The following is a 14,474-nucleotide window of genomic DNA, read 5'->3' as shown; positions in this document are numbered from 1 at the left end:
GCAAATCCTCACAATTGAGAAAGTTATGAGTTAGTGATTAGTTTGTTATTTGTTCGGTAGTTATTAGTTAATTAATAGTTATTTGTTAGTTATTAGTTAGTTAATAGTTATTAGTTATTAGTTATTAGTTATTTGTTAGTTAGTTAGTTAGTTGATTGGTTGGTTAGTTGGTTGGTTAGTTAGTTAGATGGTTAGTTGGTTGGTTGGTTGGTTGGTTGGTTGGTTAGTTAGTTCACATGTGGAATTAACTTTTCCACGTGAAAGATTGCATTTCACATGTGCTTTTTTCATTAGGGCATGTTTGGTTTCCATGCTTGAAAAAAATGACATCAATTAACTAATCGATTAATCGATTAATCGTTCAGCTTTAGTAAAACCATTGATGTAACATATGCTATGTTCCAAAGTGGCTGAATGTGGATGTTTGTCACAGGTGGCGAGGACCGTATTGCTCTGGATATTGAGCTACAGAGAGAGATCAGCATCATTTGGCCTTATCTGCCCCAGAAGAACTTGGACCTGCTGGTACCTATCAACAAAGGTCTGGCTCTAACTATGGAGGAAATACTCACTGTAATGCTGAGAGACGAGCAGTAACAGTTAATGTAGCGTGTCTGCCCTCACAGATACGGACATGACGGTGGGGAAGATCTACGCTTCGATGATGATAATGGACTACTTCAAACAGAACAAAGCCAAGAAGCTCAGGCAGCAACTTGAAGCTCAGGTCAGCTCTGCGTGCTGTTATCCACTTCCTCGCCCTGTTTTACAATTTTATATTCAGAGAAAAGAGATGCATGAATAGATTTTGTAAAAGGAGGAGAAAAAAACAAAAAACACCCAACCTCACCGCACAGTTTAAGCCAGCCATGTCTATGGGATCTGTTATTATTTCCTCTTACAGTACTATGGATAACATTTAAGGCAAAATTGGATCAATTACATAGAGAATTTTTTTTTTTTAAATTAGCTTTGACATAAGCTTAACTTTAAGATGTTAATAAAAAAACAGAAGCATGAAAAAAACAGAAAGAAGAACTTGGAAAAAAGACATTTAGAAAGAATTGCAGTCTAGCAAAACAAGAATCAAGTTCCTTCCCATTTGGCCATATTCCTTAATCCTCCACTGTTGCCAAACATAACTATGTACATAGAGAGAGGAATGGCAATGTGCATTAGTAACTTGTGTTTGGGTTGTTGAGTACTCAATTATTTTTGACCTTCTTAAAACGTGAAAATGAAATTGGGATGAAGCCCTCTGACCTCTATTTGACTTGTTGTGTTTTTGTTTTTCTCATTTCAGAAGAGTAGCTTAATGTTCAAGCGCCTGGACGCCTCTACGCTCCCCGAGGACATTCTGTCCAACACCGAGACACTGCCAATGATGGCCCACAGCGCAGGCTCAGCCCTGTGAGTCTGTGCATGTGTGCATATTTGTAATATTTGTACTTGTGTCTCTATTTATGTGTTTGTTTACTGTTTTTCTCTGTCCCAATACAGGACCAGAGGAGGCTTTGTGGCTTTGAGCCCCATCTCACCTCAGGAACTGTTTTTGCAGCCCATAAGCTCCGACACTGAAGCTAGTCAACAGAAGGATCTGGTAAGAAAGAGGACCAACATGAGTCTACAACCATTAATACCACAACCATGTCTTAAAGCAGTGGTTCTTAACATTTTTAAACTTGTGACCACCTTAAAACAAAGCATCGTTGGCTTGTCACAGGTTACCTATGTGTATGGGTTGTGGACAGTTAAATGAAACAGCAATTGTCCTTCTCAGATTGTTTCTTGAATCATTTTTAGAGGTCAATTGTAACTTGTCTCCGTGCTTTGCGGGGCACGGCAGCGCTGCTCTCTGTGCTCCTGTCTTTTAGTCCTGTGGAGGTTGGATTTAGCAAAGACAGATTGTCAAACTCGTTGTTTTGCTGTGTCTCTACTGTCTGGTTTTACTGGTCTACATCGCTTGCTAGGTGAATGATATGAAATCCGCACATACTAGTGTTTGTTCTGGCAGAGGAATGTGTTCGGCCCCTAGACAGATGTCGTCTGGCTCTGTTTGTGTAGCTATTAAGATCTGAACATGCATGACTGAATGTACTTCCAAGCTGAAATATGGACTCCATCTTTCCCTGTGAACTGTTCTGTTTATTGTCTATTCTCACTCGTCTTCACTGTTTCTATTCCTCCTTGAAGTCAGTTTTCCTGTTGCTAGTGTCCATTTTTTGGCTGGAATGGCTTCTGATTGGATGGCTATGGTGATGTCTATGATAGTTGACCCTTAGCGTTGAAATGGCTTGTCTGCCCTCCTCTCACCTGAACTGGACCTCCGTATATAAAGGGCAGTCCTGGCAGGGACGAGGCTGATTGGTGTCTCTCCTTGCCCTCCTCTCTTGTTTCTGTACTCCCCCAGGTGGGCGAGTGCAGTAGGGGGATTGAAGCCCCACAGGAGCTTCCACTAGGGAGGGGTCTGTATGTGCGGGCCTCTTCCATGCCCCGTCTGGCTGTAGAGTCGCAGGTACACACATCTTCCATGACATGGCCTCTGTGCTGGATCTTGAGGACGTCAGTGGCTGCATGGGCTCTAATGCCAAAGTGACTTGTTCCTTTTTGTGATGCCGAGAAGTTTTGGTTTGTCTTTTGCTACCTTGGGTGTCTGAATAAGGTCAAAGAATTGTTAAAATGGGGTGTGATCTGTGAATGCTGATGCCTTCTTACCTTGAGCTCTCTCATCTCCAGAATAGAGGCAACTAAACCTAACAAGTTTATTAGGATGCACTGTTGTTTTGCACTGATAAAGCATGTTTTGTTTTTGCACCTCTCTGCAATGGTCCACTTGTTCCTGAATTAAATAATCTGAATGTAGTTACACTGGTTTCATGTTTTCTTTGTGTATGTTTCTTGTGCTTGCATGTTTGTCTGTTTTGTTTGTGTGTGTTTTCAAGCAGACGGAGGGTGCAAGCGGCTCCATGAAACGTTCAGCCTCCACTGTTGCAGATCAGCGGGTGAACGGACTTTCGCAGGAGGAGAAAAGTCCCGAGAGAGTTTATCGACCTCGTCACAAAAGCTACAAGGCTGCTGGTTAGTCCTGCTCACCAGTTATTATCACATCAGCTTGTGTGCATACAGTATGAGGCCTTTACAAACATGGAACACTGGTGTTAAAATACAGGAATGGTCAAATGTAGAACAAAATAATGCACCCACGTTAGCCACTTTTGCCATTTTGTCATTTTATGTCGTTTCCTCTCCTGAATGCTTTCCCTCTAGTTTCTCGTTCGGAGCGCTGGCATCAGGGCGACAGGGAGCGTGGCCGGTCTAAGGAGCGCTGTCACCTCCTCTCTCCAGAAGCGTCTCGTTGTAACTCAGAGGAAAGAAGTTTGCAGCCCTCAAGATCCTCTAGTGCAGACAGAGCACACCCCCGAGATAAACAGGTGGGTCAGAGGAGCTTTGTCCAACTAACTGATTCAGGGACTTGGGCAGCAACCAGGCAGAGTCACAAATTAACACAACACACTTTAACCTTTTCCACTCCGCCCTCTCTTTTTCATAGATCCATTTTTGTCTTTTTTAGGGGGTCCAGGGGGTTTTCAGGGGGAGATAGCAGGTCAGCAGTAGATGTCACATAGAAGTGGTTCACATCATCTGAAAGCTGGCAACCTGAAAATTAATTTGAGATGCAGCTCGACACTGTGTGTCAAGTTATTCCAGTCATAAATCATAAATTATAAAAACAATTGATTAATTAAATAATCGAAATGCATTTTTAATGTAATTTAGGGTGAAGAACATTATGATAGAAGTATATGATGGCCATCCCCGTGCTCTATTATGTCTCATAAGTTGCTGTAGCAATTCTTGTGTTGACACCATTTGTAACATAGATGTGGTGCTAAATTTAACCATTTTTTTACCCCTCACGAAATGATAAAAATGATCAGAAATCCCTCCAGAATACAACATTATTACCCCTTTCACGCTGAGCACTCAACCAGGGTTGAACCAGGGTTGATTGTGTGTAAGAAAGGGTTAGCCCACGTTGATCGACATGCGCCATTACGTTACACGGAAACACACCGCGTTAATAATAAGCCGACCACCTCACGGTACTGCTAGCTGTACCCGCATCTGTTTTTAAAGCATGTTTACACATTTTCTATTTGTAACGTTACCTTTTTTTTTAACTTTTTATCTTTCCAAATCAACCTGCAAAAAGATCTATCTGTCGCCTGTTCTCTCTATTGCAAACCCAGCCCTGGTTCATTACATTATCAAGCAATTAGCAAACTTAATGAAATATAAACTCATGTCATTATGTTTGGACAAGCTCTTTCATTATCAAACAGTTGCCACATTTCCAGCTGAAAAACTTTAATGGCCCTTCTACAGTAGATGAAGCAAATCTTTGTTGGGATGGTAGAGTGAGTGACATATACATTTCAGTCTTCAGAAGTGTCTAATCCTTTTGTAAATGTTGCCTATATTATCATATTAAATAGCACAATGTAGTCTAATATATGATAAATGGGTACTGTGGATAGACAGAGGAAAAAAGGTTAATGTTGATGAATAGATACTGTATGTACAGTATGTTGTCTGTATGTTTTTTTGCATACATTACAGCTCCATACATACAACATAGTTCAACATTTTATAAAGATACAAATGCTGTGTGTACTATATTTACACTGTATCCCAAAAACATGTGACAATTCTGTGACAATTTACGTTTAAAAAATGGTCAATTAAATGGCTACTATACCTGCTACAGCCTCTGAAAAAAATAAAGTCGGCTAAGAGCACTGGCGCCCTCAAGGAGTGGAAGAGGTTAAAGTCTGTAAAATTAAAATTGAATGTGCAAATTTCCCCTCCATTGCTAAATTGTTGGAATGCTTCTTTAAATTTTGACAGGTTTAAGTTACCAGTTGTCCTGGAAAAGACCATAAAGATCCATAAAGTCATTGTTTGTTTCATTTTGTTTTCATTCTCGTCTCCAGGGTAACAGCTCGGACAGCCCCGTGCCCTCCACCTCAGAGTCCAGCACCCCCAGCGGCCGACGACCCACACCACAGACCCGCTCTCGCCCTCACATCTCCTACTCCCCGCTGCACCCCTCCGTCGGCGAGGACGAGGATGAGCAGGGCAGCCCAAAGACCATGAGGCGAGGCAAACCCAACTGGGAGACCCAAGAGGGGGTCGCAGGCGAGAGGCGGAGCGAGGAAGACCGAGACCCGTCCCCACCTCGACGCTACCCTTCCGAGCCGTTCCTCGCCGCCCAAGAGGGCGACCACAGCCCAGACCCCTCCGGGCCCATGGAGACGTTGACCTTCGAGGCGGCCGTAGCCTGCAGCTTGGGACGCTCAAACACCATCAGCTCGGGCCGCCCTCGCTTGCGGACTGGCTGGCAGGTCCCCAACGGACACTTCCGGAAGCGCCTGGCGCAGACGACCTCTGTTGCGGGCTGCGACGCTCTCAGTGACACAGAGGAGGACGACAGGTGCTAGGGACAGGAGGCACAGCATGAATCCCAGAGAGGTGTTCTGTACGACGGGTGTACAGACTGAAGGTTAATGTGACTCTTTTTGCATCAGTGCTTCGAGGCCGCGAGCCCTCTGGATGTTTGATCAAATGTGAACCCAAAACAAAAAAGAACAGAACAATTCTTCCTGAAACTGTAGTTGCCAATTCACACAGAACACTGATAATAAAATAAGGTCTATTTCCTGACTTGTACTTGATGATAGAGAGTAATAATACATCTCAAATAGTTGCGGGATGCAGAAAATAAATGAATGGATCAAATTATATCATTTGTGTCAATAGGTATTTTCATTTCTGAAGATGTTTCTAAATGATTCAGTGTTGCTCTTAACAGTATTTATCTGTGGGGTGTGTGAATATGTAACTACATTTTCTTATAAATTAGTTGTTTTGTAAATACATTGTGATCATCACACCATTGCCATCTATTAGACCTGATCAATACAACAAGCCATGACGAAGAGGCGATCTGATACTTTACCAGACAATGTGGATACTAATAAGTAACACTCAATAATGCTGGATTTTTTTACAGTGTGAATGAATGTGCAGGGGGAAAAACTGCCTGATTTCCCTCGTCATTTTACTTTTTGGTATTGAACATAATAAGATGTGAGATATGAATACAGTTATACAATAACATAGAAAAGATGCTTATTTGTTATTTCACTCTGCATTTTTGTTAAATCATGCCTCGAACAAATCTGGAACCTTTAAAATTATCCTTCAAAACTGTTTTATTTTTACCAGTCTACACCCTTTAAATGAGACTTTCCCAACAATTATATTTAACATTTGATTTTTGAATTGTTGGGCATGTAATTTTATCATGATCTGATGTTGTACGAACCATTGCAGACGATGACTGTAGAAAACACTGTAGACACCCCCATGACACATTTGCTTCACAAATTAACATTACTCTATTACTTACTAATAATGTACAGAGAAATTATGCTGTTTGTAACATTTAGAGAGAAAAAATAACAATAAACAGTATCAGCTGATGAGCTTTAAAGGTAAAGGAATCTTTGGAAATGTTCATTTTAAGGTTTGTGTTTTTGTTTTATTTGCCTGAAGAAAGCCGATTCTGTGAAACTCACTTAACCAAAAACATGGAGATTTGTATCATAACTTCCTGGAATGCAAATACTTTGTGGGTTTTTATGTGTACAATAGCTGTATATAAAAAAAATAAAGGTGTCCTCAAGTTGCCACTGTTATTGGATGTCTTTTATTTATTTATTTAAATATAAAGCCTGGGAAAACATCAAAAATCTTGATACATGTGACCTTGAGTGTTGCAATAACAACTCACACGGAAACCAGTTTCTGTGGGAAACTGACAGTTTTTGCATATATTTAAATGTATTTTCTTGATTTACTTTACTTATTAGATGTTAACACTGATCACACCTTTTGTTATTATGGTGGCATCTGAACATATATTGACATGCATTGTCAAAACAAGTCTTTGTCTGATAATGGATTTTCTTGAAGATATTCTCTCTTTATGTATCTTTCTGATTACCTGACACATGTTTTATGTATACAACACCATACAGTATAGTACTACAGTACTGGTGCATACAGAGGGTAGTGAAACACGCTATTTTGGAAAACTGTTTTCCCCTTTTACTTTAGTGACCAAAATATATTTCCATATTACATTTATCATACCATTAGTGTTAAACAAAAGAGATTGAACCTGAAACTGAAGCAGCTAAATGGAATTCAGCCTAGTAATAATACTTCTAACTATAGTTTTGTTGCACCTATTAGGATGAAAAAATGCACTTTTATCATTCCATTTATCGTTCATGTAGTTTAATGACCAATGCAGCTCCACAGACTTCAACCTTTGCAGACCACTAATCAGCCAGAATAAGTGAAAACACCTGTGTGGGTGTGCAAGCCATTAATGTAGTTTAGCAAAAGCTGTAAAGTCTCAAAGGGAAATAGAGAACATACTTATGATTTATTTTTTAAAGTAAACGTTTGTGAATAAATAATAATAAATCAATCATAATGTTTACAGTAAGATCAATCTTTGGGGTATTGCATTGAAAATACCACCTCTTAAACGGACACATACTGTTAAAATTATGTATAAAATCTGAACAAAGTTTTGAAATAATATTACAATTCAAGAAAAGTTTGGTGTTTTTTTTACAAAAAGTTCAGCTGCTATCAATATTAGTAAAGCGTGAAATAAAAACATTAATGGGGTTTATGTTATACAGGATTACATATTAGATATAATTGATTCTGCGGGTAGTGTAATTCACATATTACAGCAGCAAAAAAAGGGAAAAGGATAGAGAATTAGTTAAATGAAATAGATTAGATTAAATATATACTATAGCATATAATATATAACATATTTCAATATATATTATAATGGGAAAAAGGTGCAGCTGTGTTTCATCTAAAGGCTTGTGTTGTTGTACCATAGAAAGCACATACTGTGTAGTCTAAAGATATTACATTCAAAACTGATTATTACATCTTTAACAGACAGATCAGAAGACAATGTTGTTTGTGGTGCTGAAAATTATTTTAAAAATCTGGCCCAAATTTTGTGATAAAAGTATAACTAAAGAAAAGATAAGTGAGAGATTCTGGCTCATTTTTTACAAATAGAAGGATGAAATTAAAGAAAATAGCAGGGTGTATGTATGCCATGCAGGATTTTAAAAATGTTTTCTTGAACATTCTTGGATATACAGATTATTTTATGGTAAAACAAACAAGTTTTGTTCCAATTTAGTTATCTTCAATAACTAATAATAATAATAACTATAATAATAACAAATAATTTTTAATATAAAATTGATGATCGTTTTGAATTAGTTATTATTATTACTATTATTAGTAATAATAATAATAATAACAACAATACCAATAATAATGATGATAATAATAATAATAATAATAATAATAATAATAATAATAATAATAATAATGAATTGATCAATGGAGTAATTATTCAAGATTCAAGAGTTTTATTGGCCATTTGCACCTAAGTACATTGGAGTTCTGAGCAGTTTACACCGAGTCAGCTTTAAGAAAAGAAAAAAGGTAGAAAAGGCACAAGGTAATTACAGTACAAAATAAGTATCACATTCAACTCAACACAATAAATAAATAAATTATTAAAATGTAAAACGCCCTCAGTGTAGTCAAGAAATAAACTAAACCACACTCTGCATAGGAACAATACCCGCAGAATACAAATATACAGTATATATATATATATATATATATATTATGAATTATCAACAAATGATTATTGATAATAATAATAATAATAATAATAACAACAACAACAACAACAATAATAATAATAATAATAATAATAATAATAATAATAATAATAACGAATTGGTCAATGGAGTAATTATGAATTATAAACAAATTATTCTTGTTCTTTATCTTTATTTTATTATGATAATTGAAAGGGGGCGGGACTTCGGCTCTGTCATAGAAACCACGTAGAAGGAAACCATCCAATCACGACGCAGAATCCCACCTTGACGTCATATCCAACGGACCGATAACATGTCGTCCGGTTGAAGAAGAAAGGAGCTAGCTAAAGGAAGCAAACTGTTTTAATGTTACTCACCAAGTTCACATACGGAAATGTCGCCTCAGTCCAACACTCAGGACCATTAATGTGACAGCCACAGCTGCTGCTGAAGTAGACATTTAGTAGAAATAGTGATTCTTGCGAAAGGAATGAGCGATACTCATCAAGGAAGTCATCCAGCTGGCTAGGCGAGGCTAGCTGAGTTAGCATTGGGAGTTCTTTGTTTTGTTTTCCAGCTGGAGCTCCATGTCAACATGAGGAGAAACTAGTGTTGCTGTCACATCTGACGTTTTATAATCATGTCCATGGTGTGTTTAGCAGTGTGTAGTTGAACTGTAATACTATTAGTTACTGGGATATTAGATAAATAACATTAGCCACCTAAAGAGCAACTTTAGCCAGAAAGATCTGGTTTTAACGTCGGACAGGACAGGGACTGGAGACACGAAGACATGGGCAACTGTCTCAAGTCTCCCACATCAGACGACATCTCTCTGCTTCATGATTCCCAGTCAGACAGGGCGAGTTTCGGTGAGGGGACAGACCCAGACTTGGAGCCTCCTCCACCCTACCAGGTAAGAGATGATGACATTAAAGGTCCCTTATTATAAAAAAAAGTGAGATTTTCATGTTTTTTATTATAAAGCAGGCTTAAATCCTATCTTAATACTGTGAAAGTATCGAAACACTCAATCCACAGGGAAATACACACAGTCCGTAATCAGAAACTCTGCATTTGAAACAAGCTGTCAGGATTTCTGCCCATTCGTGATGTCACAAATATACAATATTTAGATCCTTGACACAATTTTAAACGTAAAACATTCTAAATGTGTCTCAGTTTATATCCTGGTTGCAGTGTATGTGAATGTCATAAACTGACAAGAAGTACACATGGACCTAAGCTGTTGACTAGCAATGTTAATGCAATTCTGTTGCAATTCCGTCAAAATGTGCTAAAACGGAGCGTTTCAGACAGAGGGTAAATACAGGTATATTCAGGTAGACAGTGTGAGGAAAATAAAGGTTTTTTTGAACATTAAAGCATGTAAACATGTTCTGGTAGAAACACAAAATATGTATGTATGAACCTGAAAATGAGCATACTATGGGACCTTTAAGACAATACAAGTTACCTGTACAGGTAGGACAGGTGCTTCAGTTCAGTTCAGTTCAGACAACTTTATTTATCCCCAAGGGGGCAATTCATTTGTAGCATTCCCAGTCCATACATACATACACACATACATACATACATACATACATACATACATACATACATACACACACACATACATACATACATACATACATACATACATACAACAGACAACCAATAATTAGTTAAGTCGAAGGAAACATATTAAAGGCATGGGGCCGTTGGACGGACAAGTTACAATAAGAACCATATAAATACATAAGATTACGGCAATAAAAGCTAAAAAAAAGAACCAATATATATTAAGAACCATATAAATGGTTAAGAAGATAAAGGTTACCTGTACACGCAGGACAAGTGCTTCAGTTCAGTTCAGACAACTTCATTTATCCCCAAGGGGGCAATTCATTTGTAGCATTCCCAGTCTATATATCCATACATACAACAGACAATCAATAATTAGTTAAGTCAAAGGAGGATCTATTTTTTAAAGAAAATAGCCAGAATCTCTCACTTATCTTTCCTTTAGTTGTACTTTTAATTCAGAATTCAGAATTACTCCATTGATCAATTAATTATTATTATTATTATTTTTATTATTATAATTATTATAATTATTACTATTATTATTAACTAATTCAAAATGATCATTTATTTATTTAACCTTTATTTAACCAGGTAGTACTCATTGAGATTGAGAATCTCTTTTGCAAGAGAGACCTGGCCAAAACAGCAGCATTTAAACATACATTAAAGTTTCAGACGCCACAACATAAAACAAATGCAAAATAAATACATAGCGTAATATCATACAAAACACATTAAAATCAAAAGTTTGAAACCAATTTTAAAGTGAAAATATTCGGAAACACAGACAGCTCCCGATTGACTCTGCTTCTAGGTCTTTCATTAATGTTTTAAATTAAATCATGGCATGGAGGCATTTGGAGGGACAAGTTACAATAAGAACCATATAAATACATAGGATTATGGCAATAAAAGTCCCAAAAATAAGAAACAATATATAAGAACAACATATCTTAAAGTTCCTATAAATAACAGTAATTTAAAATGTGTATGGCATGTGTTCAGCAGCTTAACAGCACAAAGGAAAAAGGACTTGTAGTAACGATTTGTTCTCCTTAAGGGCACATTATAACGTCGGCCTGGAGGCATCAGAGAGAATTCAGCTGAAAGAATGTGATCTGGTTGGCTGCTAATTTTATAATGCTTTCTCAGCCACCTGTTTCTCCCACATTGTGCCCAAGTCCTTCTGCTGAACTCCACTAATCTTCGAGCACACTTTGACTATACTATTTAGACTGTTCTTGTCCTTCACAGATAACCCGTTGGCTTATATTGTTAGTTATAAGCCTAAATGCCAATATGCAGAAGGTAATGTAGGTAAATAAGCCGTCTTTCATGCCTGTGGCTTTGATTGCAGTAACTACAGTAAACATCTGAGTAATCAAACAGGTTTTACAGTATTTATGATTAACTGGCCTGTCAAGAATATCCACAGCTGCTTTACTTTTCAGTTTATTTACCAGTCAGACTGCTTTGTAAAAACAAAAGTGAGCTGATCCAGTAGGATAATTGTCTTTGTTTCATTTTGGGTGTTTGTTTTTGTCTGTTACCAGGAGCAGGCTCACATGCCCATGTACCATCCCACGCCTAGTCAGGCCCGTCTGGCCACCCAGCTGACCGAGGAGGAGCAGATCCGCATAGCTCAGCGCATCGGCCTCATCCAGCACCTCCCTAAGGGGGTTTATGATGGAGGGAAAGACGGCTCAGAGAAGAAGATCAGAGAGTGAGCATTTTTGTATTTTTTGTAATGTTTACACAGACGGAGGTTGTAGGTCTGAGAGCAGAGCAACATTGACTAATTCAGACATGATATCCTCAGTGTCCATATTGTGACACTAAAATGTGACTAATATTTAATACTCAAATAAGGATGCCATGATATGACTTATGGTCCAAGGGAAACAAGTCATTAGTAAGGGGCATAAAAAGCCCAGTAACAGACAGCAGTAAAGCTATATACAGATATTACTGTAATCTAAGTCCTAGATGATTTGTAGTCTCACGTCACAGTATCAGCTTTATACTGGTGTGTATTTAAGCTCTTTATTTCATCTGTTTTCAGATGCGTGATCTGTATGCTGGACTTTGTATACGGGGACCCCATCCGATTCCTGCCCTGTATGCACATCTACCACATGGACTGTATAGACGACTGGCTGATGAGATCCTTCACCTGCCCCTCCTGCATGGAGCCCGTGGATGCTGCCCTGCTCTCCACCTACGAGACCAACTGATTTTTCACCCCTCCTCCCCCAAATCTTAGCTCAAACACGTCCCCTCCAGCCCTAAAACACACACACACAAACCCAACAGCTACCCTCTTACAGATTTTTTCTTTTAGAGGAGCTAAAAAAAAATGTGTTGGCTGTTTTCTTGCACTTTGAAAAATTCAAAATTTACTCACCCAATGTTGGCCTTCCATACCCCCAGGTCTGAATAATAAGCTGGTCTTAAACATCAGTTACACAAAACTGTTTCCAGACGACCCTGCATGACTGCGTTTGTGTGTCTGTCATGCTGTCGGTGAGCACGTAGGGTGTATGTGTGAGCTGTTTGATGACTGTGCATTCCCACTTGAGCCGGTCTCAGTGGTTTCTCCCCGACTCACCCCAGTTCATTCCCAGTTACTTACATAAGCCTTTTACCCCTCTTAGGGAATAGGCCGCCGACAAGGCTTCTCCACTCATCTCTATCCTGGGCCTTTCTCTTCAGCTGGTTCCAAGAGTAGCCCGATCCCAGTTAGTCTTCATTAAAATGGATAATTAGGATAACAGATGATTGACCAAAATGATACGAGGTGTTGCTAGAAATCTGTTGGATTCAATTTGAAGTTTTCTGTGGCAACGGTAAGACTTCCTCAACATATTGATCTTCTGATGCTCTCACATTAAAATGGCCCTACACTTTGGATGTATGGGAATACACAGCTGAAGTTTACACTGTTGATGTTAGATAATAAAGAAGAAAATCACTCTCCAGTTTGTCAGGATTACAAAACAAATAGACACACATTTAACAGAAATCACCCAAAGTTTAATGTACACCTACAGGAGATTAAAGGCTACATGATATTCGGCCCGACTTTAAAAGAAAATGCTTTGAGTTGAAGGGAAAATGATGATGTGTAACATGAATGTTTCACCAGGCGGTGTGTAAAGTAGCTGGCAGCCAATGTAAAGGGCTCATTTGTGCATGGGCAGGTGGATCAGTCAGTCGAAAATTAGAAACGCTTGCACACACTTTTCATCTGATCCAGAGATTTGCACTTTACTTATAGGACAGTATCTAAACAATATATTAATATATGTACCTTATAACCTTGCACTATCAATACTTCATTCCTTTCTTTCCTGAGATGCAAAAGTTATATAACTGAAAAGGTATTTTCAAAGCTGTCAGTAGTCACTTATCACATTGAAGTAAGCCTGAAGATGTATTTCATGAAATCTGTGATTCAGTAGTGTGAGCCTCCGCTTCGTTCCGCTTGACTTTTGATTCTTGTGTGTTTTTTGTGTGTAAGTGACGGGACAGAGGCTTGCTCCAGTTTAAAGGACAAGTTTGACATTTTGACACAATGAGATTAATCTGATTCTGTGCGTTAAGTAGGGAGCTAGAGCCAGCAGGCGATTAGCTTAGCCTAGCATAAAGACTGTAAGCAGAGGGAAACTGCTAGCATGGATCCGAAGCTCAGAAATTCGCCTACCAGCATGTCTGAAGCTCAGTAATTTGTGGTTTTAGGGCGAAGATATAATTAAAGCTGCCTCATGTATCCTGCAGCCGTTTGGAGCGTCGGTTGTGTACGTCCTCAGAAATGTACGCGATGCGAAGGCGTGGTTAAAAAGCAAGTATTTCGCCGGCCTTAGGGGCAGTTAAGTGTTGTTCGACAACAAATTGTAAAGCATGCAATTCCCTGTAAAAAAGTACAGATTAAACAAACAAGATATATCATGTTAATTAATAGATTATAGACGTGCTGGTAAACTAATTTTTTAACTCTGTTGTCAGTCAGGCTAGCTGTTTCCCCCTGCTGCCAGTCTTTATACTAAGCTAAGTTAAATGCCTCCCTCGTCTACCTTCTTACTTGGCGTACTGACATGAAAG

At 38.5% G+C, this 14,474-nt stretch overlaps 2 protein-coding genes across 5 annotated transcripts in view; both read left to right on the top strand.

The window, feature by feature from the left end:
• The window catches only part of LOC141777335 (voltage-dependent R-type calcium channel subunit alpha-1E-like), a 55,369-nt gene extending 48,616 nt beyond the window's left edge, over window positions 1-6,753 (top strand). Inside the window, exons 38-45 of one of the 4 annotated variants that reach the window (XM_074651496.1) lie at window positions 434-541; window positions 627-727; window positions 1,304-1,410; window positions 1,501-1,600; window positions 2,411-2,515; window positions 2,946-3,078; window positions 3,268-3,431; window positions 4,995-6,753. In XM_074651496.1, coding sequence (XP_074507597.1) covers window positions 434-541; window positions 627-727; window positions 1,304-1,410; window positions 1,501-1,600; window positions 2,411-2,515; window positions 2,946-3,078; window positions 3,268-3,431; window positions 4,995-5,501 — 1,325 coding nt within the window. In that variant the 3' untranslated portion in view covers window positions 5,502-6,753. Of the gene's footprint in view, window positions 1-433; window positions 542-626; window positions 728-1,303; window positions 1,411-1,500; window positions 1,601-2,410; window positions 2,516-2,942; window positions 3,079-3,267; window positions 3,432-4,994 lie in introns of all 4 variants that reach the window. The other 3 variants (XM_074651495.1, XM_074651499.1, XM_074651497.1) reach the window with 3 other exon arrangements.
• Window positions 6,754-9,063: 2,310 nt separating this feature from the next.
• On the top strand, window positions 9,064-14,009 carry LOC141777329 (RING finger protein 11-like). The gene is made up of 3 exons (XM_074651478.1): window positions 9,064-9,702; window positions 11,927-12,096; window positions 12,436-14,009. Exons 1-3 carry the CDS (start codon window positions 9,580-9,582, stop codon window positions 12,605-12,607), a joined length of 465 nt encoding a protein of 154 aa, XP_074507579.1. The 5' UTR covers window positions 9,064-9,579; the 3' UTR covers window positions 12,608-14,009.
• The last annotated feature ends 465 nt before the right edge of the window (window positions 14,010-14,474 follow it).

The sequence above is a fragment of the Sebastes fasciatus genome, chromosome 11, assembly GCF_043250625.1.
Source record: "Sebastes fasciatus isolate fSebFas1 chromosome 11, fSebFas1.pri, whole genome shotgun sequence".
Classification (NCBI taxonomy): Eukaryota; Metazoa; Chordata; class Actinopteri; order Perciformes; family Sebastidae; genus Sebastes; species Sebastes fasciatus.
Note: the sequence above shows the minus strand (reverse complement) of the source record. Positions and strands in the feature narration are given on the sequence as shown.

Excerpts from the sequence above, each read along its gene's own strand:
- LOC141777329 (XM_074651478.1), top strand. The coding sequence starts at position 9,580 with ATGGGCAACTGTCTCAAGTCTCCCACATCAGACGACATCTCTCTGCTT. Across the intron at positions 9,703-11,926 it reads AGCCTCCTCCACCCTACCAG|GAGCAGGCTCACATGCCCAT; the intron begins GTAAGAGATGAT and ends GTCTGTTACCAG. Across the intron at positions 12,097-12,435 it reads TCAGAGAAGAAGATCAGAGA|ATGCGTGATCTGTATGCTGG; the intron begins GTGAGCATTTTT and ends ATCTGTTTTCAG.